The sequence below is a fragment of the Nycticebus coucang genome, chromosome 17 (genome assembly GCF_027406575.1).
Source record: "Nycticebus coucang isolate mNycCou1 chromosome 17, mNycCou1.pri, whole genome shotgun sequence".
Lineage (NCBI taxonomy): Eukaryota > Metazoa > Chordata > Mammalia > Primates > Lorisidae > Nycticebus > Nycticebus coucang.
In genome coordinates, this window is record NC_069796.1 from 62,546,277 (window position 1) to 62,570,600 (window position 24,324).

The window sequence follows — 24,324 nt, forward strand, 5'->3', positions numbered from 1 at the left end:
AATCTTTCTCTTCCTCATTTCATATGAAAATGAGAACCAAATTTAATGAGGAGCTGAGACCGCATGATTATCCCACACTCCTCCTGCCTGCCCCACTTTGCAGGATGCAGATGTTGAAGGACAGAAGTGGGAGGTAGCCAGAGGGGCCAGGAGCTGCCTACTGGTGCTAGGTGGGGCCTGACATCTTCCTAGGTCACTGTGGGGAGTGCTAGGCAGTGAGGTGGCAGGGACCCAAGAGGAAGAAGAAAGCTCTGGTGGCAAGGGCTTTTCCCCAGTGTGGTGGCCTGTGCTGGGAAAAAAGAAGACAGTATACAGGGTGGGGCCTGGGGAGCTTCAGGCAGGCCAAGGCTCAGTAGAGAACTTTCTGATGCCTAGAGGGGAAAGAAGTGTCACAGGAAGGGCAGAACTCCCACCAGCTTTATTTATGACCTTGGAGTCCGTGCAACCAGAGAGAGCCAGGATTATCAGGAAAGTCCCTACTGGAAACAGGCAAGAAAGCCCTCCCCCAAGGGCCTTAAGTTCAGGCTCATCCTCACTCTCTTGTTTTGTTTTGTTTTTACAGAGTATCGCTTTGTCGCCCAGGCTAGAGTGCAATGCTGTCATCATAGCTTATTGCAATCTGAAATCATGGGCTCAAGCAATCCTTCTGCCTCAGTCTCTCGAGGCATACGCTATGATGCCCGGCTAATTTTTCTATTTTTAGTAGAAACAGGGTCTTGCTCCTGCTCAGGCTGGTCTCCTCTCCTATTCTGCCTGGCTAATTTTTCTATTTTTAGTAGAAACAGGGACTTGCTCCTGCTCAGGCTGGTCTCCTCTCCTGTTCTAATCTATGTGATCGTGGGCAATCACTTGGAAACTCATACCCCATGGGGTGGTAGGGAGGGCTCAAGGAAGATTCATAGGTAACATGCCGGCCAGAGGACCTAGTACATAGGAAGTGCTCCATAAACGACGATAGCTGCTGCGGTATTATTTACTGAATGTCGTATTTATTCTTTTTGCACTCCAGACCTGGGATTTTTTTTTTTTTTTGAGACAGTCTCACTATGTCACCCTCAGTAGAGTGCTGTAGCGTCACAACTCACAGCAACCTCAAACTCTTGGGCTTAAGCGATTCTCTTGCCCAGCCTCTCTTGCCTTAAGCGACTACAGGCACCCACCACAAGGCTTGGCAGTTCATCTGTACTGTTCTTCTGAAAAAGGGGGTGGAAGTAAGCCCAAGAAAAGGGTCTCCCATCATGACCCTGCTGGCCAAGCTGTGTTGGTTGCTCAGAGTGGACAGTAGAGTAGCTCCAGCCTCCTTCCCTAGGACTGTGATCTTGAACCCTTTACAGGTGGTTTCATGGCTCACAGCCATGAAAGGAGGACAATGTCCAGGGTCTTTCCCAGAAGCCCTCACTCTCAGGGATGAGACTTTTCCAGGTCATCCAGTCAGTTAGCAAGACGTAGAAATCCACACACCAGGACACGATGGGCAGGGAGCTTTGGCATCTGGTTCACTGCTGCATCCCAGGCCCAGTGCATAGTAGGCATCGACACACTGGCCAGTCCTACACCCATCCTACCTCATTGTGGTAGTGGGTGCTCCAGGGACTGTTCTTATGTCTCTTAGTTAATTCTGGCAACAACCCCGGGAGGTTGGGGGTGTTTTCCACATGGAAATAAAAGCTCTGAAAGGTTAAGTGAGTTGCCCAGTCACCCAGCTGGTGAGGGACAAAGCAAAGTTAAAATGTCTGACTGTGTAGCCAGGCGTTATGGTGGGTGTAGCCAGGCATTATAGTCCCAGCTGCTTGGGAGGCTGAGGAAGAAGAATCGCTTGAGCCCAGGAGTTGGAGGTTGCTGTGAGCTGTGATGCCACTGCACTCTACCCAGGGTGACAGCTTGATGCTCCATCTCAAAAAAAAAAAGAAAGAAAAAAAGTCTGGCTGTCTCTTGCATAAGGGTGGGCACCAACCTGTGTCTTGTAGAACACCGTAGATCCTGTTCACCTAGCACAGCCTCTCAAATAAAGTCAATAATAAACGGTTTTTGTGTTCTGTTTAAGTGAATGAATAAACAATTCCAAAGTCCATGCTCGGCATCTGTAGCTCAGTGAATTGGGTGATGGGTTTGAGCCCAGCCCAGGCCTGCTAAACAATGACAACTGCAACCAAAAAACAGCTGAGCATTGTGGCAGGTGCCTGTAGTCCCAGCTACTCAGGATGCTAAGGCAAGAGAATCGCTTAAGCCCAAGTGTTTGGGGTTGCTGTGAGCTGTGATGCCACAGCACTCTATCAAGGGTGATATGACACTCTGTCTCAAAGAAAAAAAAAAACTCCAAAGTCCAGAGCTTTCCATACTGTAAGCAGGAAACCTTACATATGGTCACAAGGCTCCCTGCAATCCTATCGTCTCTATAACGAATGCATCTATTTTGGTGGAGGAATTCCCATCAGTGTGGGTGTCAGAACACTTACAGCCTCTCCCCATCCAACCACCCCCTTCTCCACAATAGTCTTCAGTCTCCCCTCTGCTTATGCTACTTAGCAATTTAATTCCAGAGCCTTTTCACTAAAGATCTGTATGATCAAAGGACTGTTTTTTCTTCTAATGACAGAATTTAAGTCAAAGGAGTGAATCTCTACCAGAAAACTTTCTATGTTGAAGGCACCCCTCTTGACTTTCTGTAGTTATTAAAGGTAAGAAAGGTGCTTCCTATTCTTCTCCAAAAGAGAGACTGCTCTTATGTCCAGCAGACAAGTGTCTTTCCAAAGAACTAGGGGAGACAGATTTTGAGCAATTTGATGGAGAATCCATGAAACTACCCTGAGGACAACATCGTCTGAAAAGCTGTTTTCCCTTCCATTGCAGCACAAGGGGGCAGAGCACACACTCTGGGGAGGACTATCCCACTTCTGCGCATGCGGTCTGCGTCGAGCCTCAACTTCCCAGACTATCCCCCCTCAGCTGTGACATGAGAACAATAAGTGTAGACAGGATTGTGGTGAGGATGACAACTTAGTGTGCCCAGAATGGTGCCCTTTATAAATCTGTGCTCAATTCAGGCCCAACTCCATAATCACAGTTACAGATATAATGACAGTTCGGCTTCCGGATGAGATTTGATTGGGGGTGGGGGGGCGGGAGGGGAAGCCAGTGGCAAAGCAAGGGCCCCCTTGCCCCTAAGAGGATTCTTCTGTGGTCTTCAGGGAAGGGAGGAAGCTGTGAAGACCACAGGGGTTAAGGAGCAGGTAGCCACCGCCACTACCAACACACTCCCTCTGCCCTTAAGGACCTGCTGCAGCTGCATCCAAGGTCTCTGGCCCCACTGGGATTCTGAGGTTAGGAAATGTCCTGGAGAAACAAGCCTCCAGTACCAGCCCGCTGGACAGACCTGGCCTAAAAGCAGAACTGAGAGCCCTGCCTAGCCAAGCTCCCTTCCTCCCTTAGGAAACAAAGCCAAAGCTCCCTTATTTTCTCTTTCTTCTCTCAAAAGCAAGGCTGACCTGCTCATGGCTGCATCTCCAGTCTCCGGCATAGAGAAGCCGTGCATAAACGATGGATGGATGGATGGATGGATGATGGACGGATGGATAGAAAGAAGAGTGGAAGCAGCCCGTTTCTGATAAGCTGAATCAACTCCTGAGCCTAATTTTTTTCTTCTTGAGACAAAGTCTCACTCTATTGCCCATGCTGGAGTGCCATGGCCTCACCTAGCTCACAGCTACCTCAAAACCCTGGTTCAAGCAATCCTCCTGCCTCAACCTCCCACATAGCTGGGACTTATAGGCACCAATCACAATACCCAGCTAATTTTTTCTATTTTTAGTAGAGACGGGGTCTCACTTTGCTCAGGCTGGTCTTGAACTCCTGAACTCAAGCAATCTTCCTATCTTGGCCTCCCATAATGCTAAGAAAATAGGTGTAAGCCACTGCACCCAGTCACCTGAAACCAATTTTAAAATCGGAAACCACAGGTGAGGTTGTGGATGGTTGTTTTCTTCAGGAGGAAATTGTGAAAATGCCTCCTGGCTCAAAGGTGGCATTCAGCCAGGTGGGTCACACACGGGTTTCCCTTCTTGCTGCAACAACTTTCCTGTGTCAGGATGGAGAGGCTGGTGTGATAACTTTACACTGTGGCCTCAGCAAATCTCTCACTTAGTTATGCTCTGCTTAAAAGTGACCCCTAAATTTTACTGTCTGTCTGCAAGCAGGCCCTGTGAGGGAGGGGGCCATTTGTTGAGTAGACAGCTGGTATCCAGGGCCAGGGCTGAGCAAGTGCTGCATGTGGAGGGACAGGCTTCTCTCCCGTCATGAGGGTTTCTGTCTCACTGCTGTGCAGAATGCTTGTTCCCAGCTCACCAGGGGCTGCCTCTGGACAAGGTCTGTGTCCAGCACATGGGCACAAGGGCCTGGCATCCTTTGTTCCACCCTCTGCTGCCAGCAGGCAGAAGGACAAGGAGAGGCCACCTTGGCCACTTCTCTCCAGGTCTAGAGGGAAGCCTTTTCCAGACATGGGAGCTGGTCCTGAGGGTTGATGTATTCATCCAGGTCAGCTGAAAATGCTGCTCTGCTGGTTCACAAAGCAGAGGACCAGCAGACTCTCCACTTGCTGACCTGAGTCTTCCTAGTACAGCAAGGAAGGAAGTGGTCTGGCCACGTGATGAAAGCCGTTGTTGTACAGCTGGATTGTTGTGAGGATTAAATGAGAAAATATCTGTAAAAAACTCACAACACTGCCCGACATATAAACATTCGATGAACATTAGCTATTTTAGTATCACTGAGGCTAAGATTTACCTTCCCCCACTAAATTCTGGTTATAGGGGAGAAAAACATAGTGAGATTACAAATTATTTTTCTTTTATTACTCTTTAAAGATTTTCTATCTCTTCATATTCTACTTGGAACAAATATTTCTCTCCCACAAAGGAAAAACATTTTAAACTCCTCAGAGGGCAAAGGCTATTACTGATGAGAACCTAGAAGCCAGAACTGATAGAGTAACTACCAGAGAAGGTTCCAGAACGTGGGTCCACTCTGGTCCAAAAATACCTCGTCATGAACTCATTTTACAAATGTCCACAAGTCAGGAGGTGTCAGACTTTCCTAAAAGAGTCTCAGAAACCCCACCATGTCTGTGACAAAGAAGAGACTTTTCCTGTCTAGACACTGAAATGCTTGTAATTAAATTAAGACTTAGGAGGCAAGGAGAGACAGCACACACTCCTTAAAGACAATCTTGAAAATTCAGCAAACACTCCAAGCATAAAAATAATCTCTAATCTCACCACACAGGGATATAATAGGCTGGCATACTTCCTTCCAGTCTGGACCTCATTTCAAAACCAACCCAAGCTGCCCTGCGTCCTATCGCCACGGACAGTAATGACCAGTGTGCAGAGAAGGGTGGGCTGCTGAAAGCATAAGGCGCTCCTGATGTCAATGTCCTAATCATCTCTCTCTGCCCATCAGGCTGTTCTAACAGCAAGGACTCTTAAATTTTCTTAGACGGGCAGCTAGTTTGTTCTTGGTATGTATCCAGTCCAGAGACCTGCTGGTAATGCCAGGGTTGAAGGCTGCTTCTTTAGGAGATGTGTCCAGATTATAAGCAGCTTAAAGATGAGGGCTCCATCTGTTTGGTGTTCCACCATCTTCCCAACATTAGCAGAGGCCCAGCGCATAGTAGGTACACACATGTGGAATGGCTATCATCTTCAGTGACAAGGACTGCAGACATTCCTTCCGATCACAGCTGTCTCCCGAGGACCAAGAGTGCCTCCAATATAGTAGAGGTCAAATAAATGTTTTTTGAATGATTTCTCTGTGTGGTTCAGAGGTTCCCAAACAATGCACATTCAATTAACTCATTCAGCTTGAGATCCAGACCCCCTCCCTGAAAACAAACCAAAACAAAAGCCACTCCAAGCCCAGAAACCCAGGTCCTGGACAAACAGGTCTGGGTGCTAGACTTGCTAAGGCCAATTGCACAATTTAAAGAGTTTCCGGCCCAGCCAGCTGTCTGACAGGCAGTTCACACAAAATCCCTCCTCTGAAATAGCTTGAAGCCTGCCAGTCTGCAGGGACGGGAATAGGAAATGGAAAATCACCATGTCTTCAGCTAATTCACTGTGCGGTGGTGACATTCAAGCCCAGAGCTGGGATCTGCTCGGCAAGGCCCTTATGTGACAGATTACCCTTTCCAGTCCTCTTTGTGCCGTGGGACCACCATACCATCCATGTTGCAGCAGCATTTTAGAAGGAAAAAAAACAACTGTCACATTAAGTGTACACATCAAATCCAAGAGCTATCCTAACATGCTCAAACATTTTCAGATGCTCTTCACGGCAGGGAAGAAAGAAGTGCTCCTCCTGCCTGCTCTTGTGTGAGATGCAAGTGGCTGTTAAATTCTCTCCTGCCAAGGGGCTGCCAAGTTGCCTTTCAGATTTGGGGTTAATTCTATCAACACATCTTATGCTTTGTCCAAAATACACCCCTGAAAAAGACAACCTAGAAAAATCACTACTTGCATTGCTACAGCCTACAATTAGAGCTCTGGGGGCATCTCAAGCATTCTCAGCTTTGGGGAGAGCTGCTGTGCTTAACTTCAGTCCATCCCCGTCCTCCAGGAGGGATGAGAACTGTTTTCAGGTTTCTAAACTCTCCAGCCTTGGTGTCAAAGAAATTGCTTTTCCAGAAAGAGGGACGGAGGGAGAGGGGTAGGGCCTTGGTGTGTGTCACACTTTATGGGGGCAAGACATGATTGCAAGAGGGACTTTACCTAACAATTGCAATCAGTGTAACCTGGCTTATTGTACCCTCAATGAATCCCCAACAATAAAAAGAAAAAGAAATTGCTTTTCAGAAATAATACTTGCCAAGTGTCAAAACACGGGTGTGTGGCCAGGGAGAGGGGGCAGGGCATAGGGAGAGCAAGGGAGAGTGATGCTGGTTTACTAGGAAAAAGACAAGCTTCCCCTAGAGTCTCCTGAAGCCTCCAGTTAAAGTACCTCGCAGGCAATAGCCTTTACTGGTACCTGTCCTAAGATTAACATGAGGCCATTATTGATTTCTGGCCTAAAGAGCCCTAAAAACAATTGGTCTGGAAATGATTCCTTGTCTGAGCATCCTGAACAGGGCATGGCAGAAACTCAGAATGCAAATAAATGCTCTCCCTGCTCGGAGCACAGAAGGAAAGCCATAAGTGAACTCTGGTGAGGGGGCAGGATGGAGAAGGGACATTGCTTATCTTTTAATTCCATTTTTAGGTGGAGTAAAGTGGTTCCAAAGGCTTTCACAACAAAAGTTCAGTTCAAGAAATAGGAGATCTTGGGTGGCGCCTGTGGCCCAATGAGTAAGACGCTGGCCCCATATACCAAGGGTGGCGGGTTTAAACCCAGCCCCAGCCAAACTGCAACAAAAAAAATATCTGGGTGTTGTGGCCGGCACCTGTAGTCCCAGTTACTTGGGAGGCTGAGGCAAGAGAATCGCCTAAGCCCCAAGGATTTGGAGGTTGCTGTGAGCTGTGACACCACCAACCCTCTACCAAGGGTTAATAAGTGAGACTCTGTCTCAAAAAAAAAAAAAAGAAAGAAAGAAATAGGAGATCTTGGGCGGTGCCTGTGGCTCAGTGGGCAGGGCACAGGCCCCATATACCAAGGGTGGCGGGTTCAAACCTGCCCCGGCCAAACTGCAACAAAAAAATAGCCGGGCGCTGTGGTGGGCGCCTATTGTCCCAGCTACTCGGGAGGCTGAGGCAGGGGAATCGCCTAAGACCAGGAGTTGGAGGTTGCTGTGAGCTGTGTGACGCCACGGCACTCTACTGGGGGCAATAAAGTGAGACTCTGTCTCTAAAAAAAAAAAAGAAAAAGAAAAAGAAATAGGAGATCTTGAGACTGAGCTCACAGGTTGGAGACTAGCCTGAGCCAGAGTGAGACTTCATCTCTAAAAATAGCTGGACATTGTGGCAGGCGGCTATAGTTGATTTAGCCAACTACTTGGGAGGCTGAGGGAAGACAATCGTGTAAGCCTAAGAGTTTGAGGTTGCTGTGAGCTGTGATGCCATGGCATTCTACCAAGGGTGACAAAGTGAGACTCTGTCTCAAAAACAATTTAAAAAAGAAAAGAAATAAGAGATCTCATTAGCTGTAGTCTGGTCAAGTTAAAACCTCTACAAGGTAAGCCAGGATGATACCATTGCATTCTAGCCTGGGCAACTGAGTGTGACCCTGTCTCAAAAAATCAAAACAGGCTCAGCACCTGTAGCTCACAGCTAGGGCACCAGCCACATACACCAGAGCTGGCAGGTTCGAACCCAGCCCAGGCCTGCCAAACAACAATGACAACTATAACCAAAACATAGCTGGGCGTTGTGGTGGGCACCTGTAAGTCCCAGCTACTTGAGAGGCTGAGGCAAGAGAATCGCTTAAGCCCAGGAGTTGGAGGATGCTGTGAGCTGTGATGCCCCAGCACTCTTCTCAGGGTGACAGAGTGAAACTCAGTCTCACACACATACACACACACAAAAAAAAAACATCAAAAGAAACAACACACACAAAACAAAACAACAACAAAAAACACCTTCAGGTCAGAAGCAATGGCTCAAGTCTGTAATTCTAGCACTCTGGGAGGCTGAGGCAGGTGGATTACCTAAGCTCAGGAGTTTGAGACCACCCTGAGCAAAAGCTAGACCCTGTCTCTAAAAAATAGCTTGGTATTGTGGCAGGTGCCTGTAGTCAGGAGACTGAGGCAAGAGGATAGCTTGAACCCAAGAGTCTGAGGTTGCTGTGAGCTATGACACAATGGCACTCTACCAAAGGTGACAAAGTGAGACTCTGTCTTAAAGGAACACAAAACAAAAACAAAAAAAAACCACCCTTCCAAAGCTTCTGCAAGATAATTTGGCACTATCAAAATCGTCACTGCACACACTCTTTGACCAAACAAATCCACCTCTGGGAATTTACCTTAAATGTGCAAAGACAGGGAAAAGGACAATCGCTGTCATACTGTTTTTTTTTTTTTTTTTTAGAGACAGAGTCTCACTTTGTCGCCTTTGGTAGAGGGCTGTGGCATCACAGCTCACAGCAACCTCCAGCTCTTGGGCTTAGGCGATTCTCCTGCCTCAGCTTCCCAAGTAGCTGGGACTACAGGTGCCTGCCACAGCACCTGGCTATTTTCTTGTTGCAGTTTGTTGCCAGGGCTGGGTTTGAACCTGCCACCCTTGGTATATGGGGCCAGTGCCCTACTCACTGAGCCACAGGCACCGCCTCACTGTCATATTGTTTATAGTGGGAAAAAAAGATGGATGGTAACCAAAAAGTTCATCAATAGAGAACTCTGTAGTCAACAAAAAGAGGAAAGTAAATCCATACAGGCTGATGGAGAAAGATGTTCCCTGAAGCACCTTTAGTATTAATCCATGTGTGTAAATATATCTAGTGATTCTTGTTATTCTTGGTAGTTATATTCTATGAAGTCACCTTGAACACTAAATTAGTGAATACCAACTCACTGCTTCTAGGGGAAGATATAGGGTTTTGTTCCTGCAAGTCTCTGACCATATTTCTTCAATCTAACAATATACAATCTCGTTTTGTGTATTTGTTTAATATGTATTTTGTTTGTTTTTGGTTTTTTTTGCCGTTTTTGGCCAGGGTTGGGTTTGAACCCGCCACTTCCAGCATATGGGACCGGCGCCCTACTCCTTTGAGCCACAGGCGCCACCCTGTTTAATATATTGTTGATTCCTTAACATTAAACTTACAGCCAACAACATGCTAACTCTATAGTTTTTGGAGACAGAGTCTCACTTTGTTTCCCTTAGTAGAGTGCCGTGGCATCATAATTCACAGCAACCTCAAACTCTTAAACAATCTTCTTGCCTCAGGCTTCTACGTCGCTAGGACTATACCTAGCTATTCTTTCTATTTTTTAGTAGAGCTGGGGTCTTGCTCTTGCTCAGGCTCTGGTTTTGAACTCTTGAGCTCAAGCAATCCACCTGCATCCACCTCTTAGAGTGGTAGGATTATAGGCAAGAGCCACTGTCCCCAGTCCTTTTTATTTTAGAGACAGGGTCTCACTATGTTGGCCAGGCTGGAGTACAGTAGCTATTCGCAGGTGTAATCACACTGCAGGAGAGCCTCCTAAACTCAAGGCTTAGCCTCCCAAATAGCTGGGATGACAGGCATGCACTGCCCACCCAGCTAACAGGCATTTTCTTAAGAAGAGATATCGAAACCATCTTGAGCTTAGGAACACAAGACAGCACGTTAGCCCTATGTTTGGGGATCGTTTAAATCAAAGTCACCACCAAAAAGCACAAAAATATGAAAAATGTGTTACTAAATAAACCAAAAGAAGGACACCTGTTTACAGTATGAAAGCTGAAACAAAACGCAGAGTGCTTCTTGTTCCATCTCGGCCAGGAATATGCATACAGGACAACTCAGATTTTTCACTGTTCCGCGTATGTCCATGAATGATCGCAAAGCACTGTCACTGATTTTGGGTTTACAAAAACAATTTATTGAGCAGGCAAATTCACAAGTACAGAATCTGTGAATAATGAGGATCCACTGTGTGTCTGTATATGCACAGAACATATTTAGAAAAATGCACCACGCCAATTTTGTAAGAAGGCCCAAGAAACTGTTGCCTGAAATTATTTTGGGAGAGTGGGAAGGGAAAAAAGATTTTTATTTTATTCTTCAAACCTCACTTTACAAGTGACTACACTATTCCTAACTTTAAAAAATTACAGTAAGGAGATGAGTCTTTTTACAGCTTAGCTCAGGACAGCATGAGACTTACTGTGCACAAGATCAGTGTCCAGAAAGGCCTGGACACTGGCAAAAAGGCATCATGACCCCCTCCTGGCAATGAAGGCCACTGGCAAAAACTGGAAGTCAGAATTTTACTCCAAGAAACAGATGGATTTGTCTGCTTTGCTTTCCACTGCTTTTTACAGGTCAGAGGCAGTCGGTTAGGGGCAAGATGGGGCTCTGAGGCCAGAGAAAAACAACTCAGCAGTGGAAACCTTGGTTTTCCCAGGGACTGGGTAGGACTCTGGAAGTGAAAATGAAAGAAAACAGAAGTTTGCAAAGGAAAGGTATGATGGAATTAGAATTAGATGGTGTGGCTGGGCACCCATAGCTCAGGGCGCTGGCCACATGCTCCAGGGTTGGTGAGTTCGAACCCAGCTTGGACCTGCTAAACAAACAAACAAACAAAAAAATAGCTGGGCGATGGGGTAGATGCCTATAGTCCCAGCTACTAGCAAGGCTAAGGCAAAAGAATCAGTTGAACCTAAGGGTTTGAGGTTGCTGTAAGCTATGACGCCACAGCACTCTAACCAGGGCAACAGAGTGGGAATCTGTCTCAAAAAAAAAAAAAAGAAAGAAAGAAAGAAAAGGAAAGAAAGGAAAGAAAGAAAGAAAAGAAAAGAAAAGAAAAGAAAAGAAAAGAAAAGAAAAGAAAAGAAAAGAAAAGAAAAGAAAAGAAATTAGGGCAGTGCCTGTAGTTCAGTGGGTAGGGCACCAGCCACATATACCAAGGTTGGTGGGTTCCAACCCAGCCTGGGCCTGCTAAGCAACAACGACAACTGCAACCAAAAAATAGCCTGGTGTTGTGGCAGGCTCCTGTAGTCCCACTTACTTGGGAGGCTGAGGCAAGAGAATCGCTTAAGCCCAAGTGTTTGAGGTTGCTGTGAGCTGTGACGCCATGGCACTCTACCCAGGGCAGTAGCATGATACTCTGTCTCAAAAAAAAAAAAAAAAAAAAATTAGATGGTGAAAGAAAAAATCATATACAAAAGGGAGGAAGAGAAGGAATCTAGCAATTTTGTTTGCTAGGGAGTTTTTATGAATTTAATTTATAATTCATCTCCCCCTATAAATAAAAATAGAATTTTTTTTCCCAGTAATCAAAACATACAATTACACCTACATCTGGAATGACACACACCAAACTGAGGGAATGGGACTGTAAGTACAGGAGGGAACCACTTTTTTACAGTAGGTACTTCTATGTCTTTTGGATTTTTATAATAAACATGTATCTCACCCTTCTTACACGATAAGGTGTTTTTTTTTTTTGGAGACTGAGTCTCACTATGTCGCCTTCAGTAGAGTGCCATGGCTTCACAGCAACCTCAAACTCTAGGGTTTAAGCAAGTCTCTTGCCTCAGCCTCCCAAGTAGCTGGGATTATAGGCGTCTGCCACCACGCCCAGCTATTTTTTGTTGTTGTTGCAGTTGTTTAGGTTCAAACCTGCCACCCTCGGTGTATGTGGCTGGCACCATAACCACTGTGCTACTGGTGCCAAGTCAATATAAGGTCTTATAATGAAGGCCAAGCTACCGCCTAGCAAAAGAGGGTAGCATGACCTGGCCTCTTGCCTTTCTGGCTCCCTCTCCTCCCACTTCTTCCCTGCTCAGGGCGGTCCATGTCCTAGACTCTACAGTCTAGTCACCCTTGGGCAGCAACCACTAGACAAAAGGGAAACTTCAAGGTTTCTCAAAAAATTCAACATAAAATTATCATATGACCAGAAATCCAATTCTTGGGTATATCCTAAAAAAACTGAAAACTCACGTTCAAACAAAACTTTATCTGAATATTCGTTGCAGCGCATTCACAATAGCCAAAAGGTCAAAATGACCCTAATATCTAACAACAGACGACTGTATAAACAAATTGTGGTATATACAATGGAAGATTATTTAGTTGTAAAAAAGAATGAAGTACTGACAGGTGCAACCACGTGGGTGAACCCTGAAAATATTATGTGAAAGAAGCTAGACACAGATGGACACATAGTGTATGATCATTTCTAGAAGAAATAGCCAGAACACACAAATCTATACAGGAAAAAACCAGATTAGCAGTTGCCAGGGCTAGGGTTGGAAGGAATGGGAAGTGCCTGCTTAATGGGTAAAAGGATTCCTATAGAATAATGATAAAAAGGTCCAGTATGAATGTACTAACTGCCATTGAATCATATACTTTAAAATGGTTAAAGTGGTAATTTTGGCCAGGTGGTGGCTCATACCTATAATCCCAGAACGTGGGGAGGCCAAGGCGGGAGGATCACATGAATTCAGAAGTTCAAGATCAACATGAGCAAGAGCAAGACCCCTTCTCTACTAAAAATAGAAAAATTAGCCAGGCATTGTGGTAGGTGCCTGTACTCCTAGCTACTTGAGAGGCTGAGGCAAGAGCATACCTGAGCCCAGGAGTTTGAGGTTGTTATAAGCCATGATGATGCCACAGAACACTACACAGGGTGACAGAGTAAGACTGTCTCAGAAAAACAAACAAAAAAAGGGTAATTTTATAATTTTATGGTATGAATTTACCTCAATTTTTTAAAGAGCTTTTTTGTTTGTTTGTTGTTCGTTGAGACAGAGTCTCACTCTGTTGCCCAGGCTAGAGTGCCATAGCATCAGTCTAGCTCACAGCAACCTCAAACTCCTGGGTTCAACAGATCTTCCTGCCTCGGCCTCTCAAGTAGCTGAGACTACAGGTACCTACAACAATGCCCACATAGTTTATTCACTTTTAGTAGAGATGGAGTTTTGTTTTTCCCCAGGATAGTCTCGAACTCTTGAGCTCAAGTGATCCTCCAGCCTCGGCCTCCAAGAGCACGAGGATTACTAGCGTGAGCTACCACACCTCATTTTACCTCAATGTTTTGTTTTTTTTTTTGAGACAGGGCCTCACTTTGTCACCCTTGGTAGAGTGCAGTGACTTCACAGCTCATAGCAACCTCAAACTCCTGGGCTTAAGCGATTCTCTTGCCTCAGCCACCCAAGTAGCTGGGACTACAGACACCCACCAAAATGCCTGGCTATTTTTTGTTGAGGTTGTCATTGTTGTTTAGCTGGCTCAGTCTGGGTTCGAACTCACCACCCTTGGTGCACATGGCTGGCGCCGTAACCACTGTGCTATGGGTGCTGAGCCTCAATTTTTTTTTTTTTTTTTTATTGTTGGGGATTCATTGAGAGTACAATAAGCCAGGTTACACTGATTGCAATTGTTAGGTAAAGTCCCTCTTGCAATCATGTCTTGCCCCAATTTTTTTTTTTTTTTTAAAGCAAAATACCTAGCCGGGGGTTGTGGTGGGTGCCTGTTGTCCCAGATATTTGGGAGGCTGAGGCAAGAGGATTGCTTGAGCCCAAGAGTGTGAGGTTGCTGTGAGCTGTGACACCATAGCACTTTGTTGCCCCTGCTACCAGGAGCAACAAAGTGAGACTCTGTGTATTAAAAAAAAAAAAAAAAAAGCAGAATACCAAGCCGTGTGACCATGGACAACTTCCTTGGCCTCTTTGAACTTACAAAACAAGGGCCGGTGACAGTGGCTCATGCCTGTAATCCTAGCACTCTGGGAGGGTTAGAAAGACAGATCACCTAAGCTCACAAGTTTGAGATCAGCCTGAGCTAGAGCCAGACCCTGTCTCTAAAAAATAGCCAGGCGGGTGGTGGGTGCCTGTAGTCCCAGCTACTTGGGAGGCTGAGGCAAGAGGATTGCTTGAGCCCAGGAGTGTGAGGTTACTGTGAGCTGTGATACCATAGAACTCTACAAGGGTGACAAAGTGAAACTCTGTCTCCCCCCACCCCCCAAAAAAGAAGAAGAGGGTGGCTCAACTATATTTGTAGTATAGTTAGGCCCATACTATATTTATATTCTATCCTGGGTTACAGTGATAGACACAATTAATTAGTCACAGAGAGACAGGGGGTGGCTTCACCACATGCCCACTATGCAATGACTTGTTAATAAAAATCTCTCTTACTCTGCTCTCTTTCGTAGGCCTGCAGATACTGGCCCTTTGCTGACCTTGTTTTATGGGGCCAGAAGTCTGTAGGTGAAAAGGTCTCATTTACACAAAAGCCCTTATCTGGAAGCAGATTTAAAAACCTGAGAACTGATAGGTGGGGGCAAGAAATGGAGAATAATTTGGTACCAAGTTAGCAGAACTCCAAACTTTCTGAGGCAAGGTGACCCACTCTGATGATGAAAATGCCCTGGAACTAAATAGAAGGATGGTTACACAACAGTATGAATGTACTAACTGCCATTGAATCATATGGCAGTGGCCTGGGGAGAGGGGAGGGAAGAATGAATAGGATTTCAGGCTGTCATGAAGGCTTTTCTTTCCTCTGGCCTCCAGGGCATATGGCAGGTGTCCTGAAAAATACTGCCGCCCCAGGCTGGCTGCTGCCCTCAGACGTGTGGGTGGGGGAATCTGCCCCTCCATCTGAAAGGTCCTCTCCCTCTGCCAAGGCGACAGTGGCACAAAGGCGTCTCCAGTGTGTGCCTCACATCCCAGCTCCCCAGATGCTCAGGGAGGGCCTCTGTGGCCCCATGGAAATATAAGTCCCCTGCCCCCAAGAGGCCTCAACACAGCCCATAGATTACAGACAGAAGCAGGCCAGAAGCTACAGGGTGCAGATTTCTTCGGAGGCACCTGAAATACCATGCCCAGTCTGCCCTCCACTGATGGGCAAAAGGGAACTTCATGTTAATTTGGGACAATGAAATAGCTCATAGGCTAGACTCCCAAAAAGGCTAGCTCCCTAGGCTCAGCACCCGTAGCACAGTGGTTACGGCACCAGCCATATATACCCAGGCTGGTGGGTTCGAACCCAGTCCAGCCAGCTAAACAACAATGACAACTGCAACCAAAAAATAGCCGGGCATTGTGGTGGGCGCCTATAGTCCCAGCTACTTGGGAGGCTAAGGCAAGAGAATCGCTTAAGCCCAAGCGTTGGAGGTTGCTATGAGCTGTGACACCACAGCACTCTACCAAGGGCAATGTAGTGACACTCTGTCTCAAAAAAAAAAAAAAGACTAGCTCCCACATATAACACAGGAACTCCACTCCAGCTGACCAAAGGTAGAAAAATCACCAGCTGTGAAGCTGCACACCTAAAGTAGCCAATAGCAGCAATAGCAGCAGGTAGAAGGTGCCAGGGTGGAAAACAAGACAGAAATCTCTGAAGTTGTGCTTCTCAAACTGGGTGATCGAGTCTGAGGGCCTTCTGGCAGCATGCCAGGAGGAGACAAAGCCACAGGAGAAAATGAGAACCATATTCCTGTAACATCCATGGGACTAACGGATGGGGTGAGGGAAATGGGTAATAAAATAGGACAGTAGGGCTGAGCATGGTGGCTCCTGCCTATAAGCCTAGCACCCTGCAAGGCCAAGGCGGGTGGATTGCTTGAGTTCAGGAGGTGGAGACCAGCCTGAGCAAGGGCAAGACCCCATCTCTACTAAAAATAGAAAAACTAGCCAAGTGTTGTGGTGGGCACCTATAGATCCAGCTACTGAGGAGACAAAAGGGTAAGTCAAGCCCACGAGTCTGAGTTAGGTGTAAGCTATGACTCTATGGCACTCTACCCAGGGAGACAAAGTAAGACAGAGGCTTAATCAGTCAATCAATAAAATAAGACAATAGCACATTGTAGAGAATGCAGAATCTGATTGAAGTTTAAAGACAAAAAAAAAATACTAGATGTCAAACAAATATCCTAATTGCATCCAGCCACTTTGAGTCCGAGGCCTCTGAATAGAATGGGCAGAGACTGGATCTTTATCCTCAGACTGTTGGTAAATCGGTGGCATTGTACAAGAGTACTTTAAGATCATCCCAGCAGCAGCAAGTTAATACAGCATTCCCTATCAAGGCTGACAGAGGCTGTGCTTTCAGGAGACCTGTTTGGAAGATGCAAACCCCAAATGGGCTGAGCCTAGGCCTGATGACCACATAACTGGTCCTGCATAGGTGTCCAAATCAACAGTCACATTTCTAATACATATATATTATATATATATATATATATGTTTTTTTTTTTTTTTGAGACAGAGCCTCAAGCTGTTACCCTGGATAGAGTGCTGTGGCATCAGAGCTCACAGCAACCTCCAACTCCTAGGCTTAGGTGATTCTCTTGCCTCAGCCACCCAAGTAGCTAGGACTACAGGCGCCTGCCATGACACCCAGCTATTTTTTGGTTATAGTTGTCATTGTTGTTTGGCAGGCCTGGGCTGGATTCAAACTTGCCAGCTCTGATTTGTGTGGCTGGCACCTTAGCCACTTGAGCTATAGGTGCTGAGCCAAGCAGTCACATTTCTAAGCACCTCTAAGAACAGAGTTGCTAGGGTTGCCACACAGCACATTCAGAGTCTCTCTGCTATGAGAAGGGCAGAGACATGGGGTTAATTAGGAGTGCAAGTTCTGGCACATGCAGTTCTGGGCTCAAATTCTGTCTGCCCTATACTGCCTGGGCAACCCAAAGCAAGTTTCTTAACCTCTCCGTGCCTTGGTAAAATGGGATACTAAGAGTATCTGTCTATTTGGGCCATGTGTGAATTAATTAAGATCAAGTTGTTAAAATTCTATCACTTAGCCTGGTATGTATATACATCAAAGATGCTAAAAATGGTGATGACTGTCAACACAGTTCACATGCCATGAAAGATGAACACGGAAGATACTCAGAGACCACTGAAATGTAAAATACTACCGGAGCACTCAGGCTTGCTGAGGGGCAGAGGCAGCATGGTGCAGAGGAAGGAATGGGCTTCCACACTTACTTGCGAGCAGGAGGCAGGAGACAGCCACAGTGTACAGCTGCTTGGAGGTGGCAATGTTGTAGCGATCCATGAAGTGGTCCAGCAGGTAGACAGCCAGGTGCCGGGCAGCAGGGCAGAGCTGGCAGTGGCTGCTCAGCAGGGTCAGGGTGTCAACAAAGAACCGGCGACTCTTCAGGAGTGGGGAGTGGGCTCGGAAGGTGGGCAGCTTCAGCTCCTGGAGGATAGGCACCGCAGAAGAGGGGTCAGGGCTGCCTCTCCAGAGCATGGGATGCCCTAGGAAACAGAGACCTTAGGGCCAGGCTGCTGGCTGGTTCGGAGGCAATGACTCCCTCCAGATGCTTGTTTGTTTTCCTATAAGTCCTAGGATGGCAGCCCCTCTGTTCCAGAAACTCCTGAGCTGACTCTCATCCACTTTCACTAAGTGCAGGGTCATAAGCTATTAGAGACCTACAGGATGACAGAGGAAGCCAGCTCTTCCCAGGAGAAAGATCTGCTATTTGAGACACATGAGGCTGTAAAAGAATGGAGGCCTCCAGGTCAGAGCATTCAAACACTTGGTTCTGCTACTCAGCCAAGCTGAGTGACTCTGATCACCTGCCTGCACCTTTGTTTCCTCCTCAATGGCTAAGGATTAAAAGAAAAATGTATGCAAAATGCCCAGCACACAGTGACCTCTTAGGGGCCACAGCTCAGGAGGACAGTTTTACTTTGTAATGTATACACTGCCTGAATGTATTTGTCTCACACGAGGAAAATCAACAAAAAAAATAACAAATCAACAAAGATTTTTATGACAGAAAAACATCTTCTTACATACTGTACCTACCATGTTTGCCATTTAACCAAAGTATAAATGGGTACTATTTATTTATGAAATGTTTTAGCAGCATGTTGTCAAATAGGGAAACTAAAAGAAGCAAAATTGGCTGGGCAGTGGCTTATGCCTGTAATCTTAACACTCTGGGAGGCCGAGGCAGGTATGCTGCTCGAGCTCAGAAGTCTGAGACCAGCCTGAGCAACAGCGAGACCCTGACTCAACTAAAAATAGTAAAACTAGCCAGGCATTATGGTGGGCATCTGTAGCCCCAGCTACTCGAGACGCTGAGGCAAGAGTCAGACTTAAGCCTAAGAGTTGAAGGTTACTGTGGTATCATAGCTATCTATCCAGGGCAATAGAGTGAGATTCTGTATCCAAAAAAAAAAAAGGTTTGGCAGCTCAGCAGCTAGAGCACTGGACACATATCCCGGGGCTGACAGGTTCGAACTGGCCTGGGTCTGCCAAACAACAACAAAAAAATAGCTGGGTGTTGTGGCGGGCACCTGTAGTCCCAGCTACTTGGGAGGCTGAGGCAAGAGAATCACTTAAGCCCAAGAGTTTGAGGTTGCTGTGAGCTGTGATATCACAGCACTCTACCCAGGGCAACAAAGTGAGATTCTGTCTCAATTAAAAACAAACAATAAAAAGACAAAACAATTAAATTTAAAAATGGGCACTGAATTGAATAAGTATTTCTCCAAAGAGGGTATGAAGGTAGCCAAAAGCACAAGAAAAGAGGTTCAACATTACTAATCATTAGGAAAACATAAATCAAAACCCCAGTAAGATCCCACTTCGGACTCATTAGTATGGTGGGTATAAAAAATAATCAACATAAAGGCAGGGTATGGTGGCTCACGTCTGTAATCCTAGTACTTTGGGAGATGAAGGCAGGAGGATCCCTTGCCCTCAGGAGTTCGAGACCAGCCTGAGCAAAAGCATGACCCTGACTCTACTAAAAAAAGAAAAATTAGCTGGGTATAGGGGCAGGCACCTGTAGTCCCAGTTACTCAGGAGGCTGAAGCAAGAGGATTGCTTGAGCCCAAGAGTTTAAGGTTGCTGCAAGGTATAACAACACCACATCCCTCTACCCAGGATTACAGTCAGACTCTGTCTCAAAAAAAAAGAGAAAACAAAATCAACACAAAACTGAAAATAAACAAGCATTGGTAAAGATGTGGGTAAACTAGAATGCTCATATACTGCTGGTGGGAAAGTAAAAGACTACGAACTATGGGAAGTAGTAGGCAGCTTGTCAAAATCTAAACAGAGTTATCAAATGACTCTGTAATTCTAATCCTTGGTATAGGCAAACACATAAGAGAAATGAAAACACAGGGCTCTTCAAAAACCTAGACATAAATATTCATAGTAGCATTATTTGTAAGAGCCCCCAAAGAGAAATAACCCAATGTCCATCAACTGATGCCTGGACAAACATTTATTATCCATACAATGGCAGATGGTACAACATGTATGAACCGTGAAAACATGCTAAGTGAAGAAAGTCAGTCTTGAAAGACCAACTACTGTATAACTCCATAGATATGAAACGTCCAGAATAGGCAAATCAATGCAAGTAGAAAGTAGATTAGCACAGCCAGGGACAGGAGTTAAAGGGGAGTAACAGCTCATGGGTAAGAGGTTTCTTTATGGTGTTATGAGGCTGTTCTGAGATTAGATAATGGTGATGATTATATAACTGTGAATATACTATGAACACATGAATTGTACCTTTTTTTTGGAGTCAGAGTCTCACTTTGTTGCCCTCAGTAGAGTGCCGTGGCATCACTGCTCACAGCAACCTCAAACTCTTGGGCTTAAGCGGGTCTCTTGCCTCAGCCTCCCAAGTAGTTGCGACTACAGACACCTGCCACCACACCCGGCTATTATTAGAGATGAGGTATCCCTCTGGCTCAGGCTGGTCTAGAACCTGTGAGCTCAGGCAATCCACCCACCTCGGTCCCCAAGTGCTAGGATTACAGGAATGAGCCACTGCGCCTGGCCAGTGAAGTGTATACTTTAAAAGGGTGAAATTTTATGGTGAATCACTGTATCTCAGTAAAGCTACTATAAAAAATAGATACAACACCCATACTGTTGAGTCCACAGTCCAATAAGTGAGAGAGATGCAACCAAATAATAAGACAACTCCAGATTCTAAACTGTGATGAACAAAACAAGGTAAAAGGTATAGATGCCACAAGAGCCCACCTCCTTCTCTGCAGGGAGGGAGGCCTGTCTTCTCAAAGAGAAGTCTAAGATTTCACACTGATTCCTTCTCCTTTGGCCTGTCCCTCTGGAAGCCCAGAAGCTAGGAGGTTATCTTTGCAGCCTTAAAGCTTTGCTCATGGAAGATACTCAAAGCCTGAATAAATTATTTCTTCTTTATGTTTATATACAAAGAAACTGAGTCTGAAAAAGTCCCCTGACCCTAGGGCTTTATTTAACCAGCAACAGATCTCAATTATAAGACTTTCATTGTTTCCTTTTTTCCAGCCCTTTTTGGTAAGTGTTAGAGATCTTTCATCTTTAGCTTAACTTCTCTTTTATTTCAATTTCAGTGTATTCAGGGGATACAAATGTTTTGGGTTATATGGATCATTTTTGCAACGCTTATGCCCTGGCTATCGGTGAGCCTGTTACCCAAATGGTGTTCACAGCATGCATTGCGCTGGTTTATTTCCTCTCCCCTCCTGCCCGCTGCCCCCAGTTGCTTTCCATTGAGATTACTTCCCTCTGTGCACTTGTGTGCTCATCCGTTAGTTCCAATTGAATAGTGAGTACAAGTGATGTTTATATTTTTATTCTTGTGATACTTCACTTAGGAGAATGGCCTCCAGCTCTACCCATATTTTTGCAAAAGGTATTAAGTCATCTTTTTATGGCTGAGTAGTATTCCATGGTACATATATACCACATACACATATTGTTAATCTAACCTAGTTTAACTTGTTTAAGGAGAAAACCTGACATCCTCATTATCTATATGGCCACTGTGGGAGTCTGAACTCACTGAGAGCAGGTCTGGGACTGCTTTTGTTCATCACTGCCCTTAGCACCTCTGCGCGACTGGAACAGCGTCAGTGGCCCAAAAACTAACTGTTGAAAGAACAAAGGGAGGGAAGGAGGGAGAGATAGGAAAGAAAAGAAGGAATGAACTGCGGTGGTAAATACAGAAGGCTCGGAGCCTCTGGAGGGAAAGCATGCCCAATGACCAACACTAAAGTGTAGCAGGTCCATGGAGACTGCAAAGAGGAGAGATGAGCCAAGTTGTGAAAGGACATATAGGAATTTACCTGTTGAAGATGAAGGGAGGTAAGGATGCTCACCCGGACAAAGAGCACCTGCAAAGCCACACCTGTGTCCTACCTGGGGAATCTGAAATGGCTGGTAGAGCAAGCCAGGCAGAGTGTGGCTGGACAAAGCATGCTGGAAAAGCAGGCAGGCTCCCAGCTTATATGCTTTGCTAAAGTAACTGTCCTGCCCTGAGGGCAATGAGAAGCCACCAAAAGATTAAGAACATGGAATTAGCCTTGTGCAGGAGCCCTTCATGAAGACTTCTCAGCAGCCTCTTCCCAGGTTCAGGCACGATGGCTGGCAGCAGCAGCCAGTGTGTGGCTGCAGCTCCCCCAACAGCACCACACCTTCCAGCACTTGCCTGGAGCTTGCAGGCTCCTTAGGTATTTCCTCTTTAGCACAGGGCTCTAAATTCAAGGTCACATCAAGAAGCAACCACAATCACAGATCCTTGGTGTCTGGCAGGCTGCAGATGCCGGAAATTAACCCTAGCTAAGTGACCTTCGGCCAGGCTACGCTGCCCTCATCAAACTCCTCAAATACAAATTAGACAGGCAACATCCCGACTTCCCTCCCCACTCAACTCTGCCACAATCGATGCCTTTTAGATTTTCCCGTGAGTCAAGTGAGAGAGCTCAAAGCAACACATTATGCCCTTCCTGTACACTATTCTAGAAAAAGGGTCCTTTGCCTTAAGCTCATTCTCAAAGGAAGCCATGGGTGCATAAAAGAAAAACTTATGGACCACTGGAATGGGCAGCAATACATGTGAAGGAGGGTTAGCAGGTGAAGGTTTCTGGAAGAGGCTTGTCTCAGGAGAGAAGGACTTTGCAAGTGAGAATAGTCCTCTGGGATGCTTTCCAATCCTATTTCTTCTTGTCCTACAAATATTGGTTTATTTTTTATTTTATTTCTTTCTTTATTGAGACAGTTTCACTGTTGCCTTGCGTAGAGTACTGTGACATCATAGCTCACAGCAACCTCAAACTCTTGGGCTCATGCGATCCTCCTGCCTCAGTTTCCCAAGTAGCTGGGACTATAGGCACCTGCCACAATGCCCGGATAATTGTTCTGTTTTTATTTTTCTTTAATTTAATTATTTTTTTCTTTGAGACAGAGTCTCTCTATGTCACCCTCAGTAGAATGTTATGGTGTCACAGCTCACAGTAACCTCCAACTCTTGGGCTTAAGTGATTCTCTTGCCTCAGCTTTCCGAGTAGCTGGGACAACAGGTGCCCACCACAACACCCGGCTACTTTTTTTGTTGCAGTTGTCATTGTTGTTTAACTGACCCGAGCTGGGTTCAAACCCGTCAGCCTCAATGCATGTGGCTGGTGCTCTACCCACTGAGCTACTGGCTCTGCCCAATTTTTCTGTTTTAGGTGAGATAGGGTCTTGCTCTTGCTCAGGCTGGTCTCCAACTCCTGAGCTCAAGCAATCCACCAGCCTCAGCCTGTCAATGTCCTAAGATTACAGGCCTGAGTCACCTCACCCAGCCATAAATATTGCTTTAAATGTCACTTGCTAAGAGAGGCCTCCCTGACCTCCCCATCATTCCACATCAGGTTCCCCTTACTCTTTTTCTAGCAGACCGTTCTTTGTGACCACAATTTTACATTTTTATATGCCTCTTCCTGTTAAACACCACACTCCAGAAAGCAGGGGGTAGGTGTTTCACCCATACCATGCATCCAGGGTCCAGTGCCCAGCACGGTGGCTGGCACAGAAAGAAGTGTTCAAAAAATATTTGTGAGGATAAAAGTATGAATACAAAGATGTCCCTCTCTGTACCAAACAACCTCTGCCCCTGCATATGTGGAAGCAGCTTGATACACACTGTGAGGTCGGCCAGTTCTGGGTTGGAATCTCAGTTCCACTAACCTTGAGCCTATGAACGGACCTTCAGTGCCCTCACCTGAGAAATGGGGATCACACTGCCATAAATTTAGAGTAACAGTAGCTCGGCAAGTTTATGGCCCTTCCCCTTTCCTCGAGCTGGGTAATCAAACCTCAGATAAGCTGGATTTCCCTACTTCTGTCAAAGGCCCTTTGGGCTCTCAAAGGAAATCTGCCTTGAGTACTGCAGAATGAAGCTTTGCACCTTAGGGTTTGTATTTGGCTGAGGTTTCTTTGATGAAAGGGCACCTATCTTTCAGCCTGCTCTCCATAGAGCCCCCAAACCAAACTCACCTTCTCCCCATCACTCGGAGAAGGGTGACGCTTTGGCATATAAACAAGGTGGGACTGCAGCATGCCAGCTCTGTTTAGTTTGGGAGTCCAGCCGATTACTTCACCAATGCAGTTAGAGGTGAGGGAAGGGATTCATTACAGGGGCTTTGCTCTGAGGGTCTGCATTCCTCCGCAAGCACTCTTGACCTAAGTCTGCTTGAAGGCCATACCCCTAGAGTGCAGGAAGCCAGTCCCTCTGCTGAGTGGCCTGGATTCCAGAAACAAAAGAGCAGCCTGCTCCTGGTGGCTTGTAAAGCTCTCCCCAGATTAGGCAGGTGCTTGGCAGGCACTCCCCAACCAGGCGGGTGGTGGGCGGGCAGGAACACGGCCAGGCAGGGTGACCTTCCTCTCCAGGCAGCATCAGTGTAGCCAGCAAAAAGGATGGGGGGAGGCCAGAGAAGA

General features: G+C 46.1%; 1 protein-coding gene across 2 annotated transcripts in view; it reads right to left on the reverse strand.

Moving 5' to 3' along the window:
• The window catches only part of CCNJL (cyclin J like), a 121,983-nt gene that overhangs the window by 71,055 nt on the left and 26,604 nt on the right, over window positions 1–24,324 (reverse strand). For both annotated transcript variants that reach the window (XM_053566658.1, XM_053566657.1), the window contains exon 3: window positions 17,577–17,790. In XM_053566658.1, coding sequence (XP_053422633.1) covers window positions 17,577–17,790 — 214 coding nt within the window. The remainder of the gene's footprint in view (window positions 1–17,576; window positions 17,791–24,324) is intronic.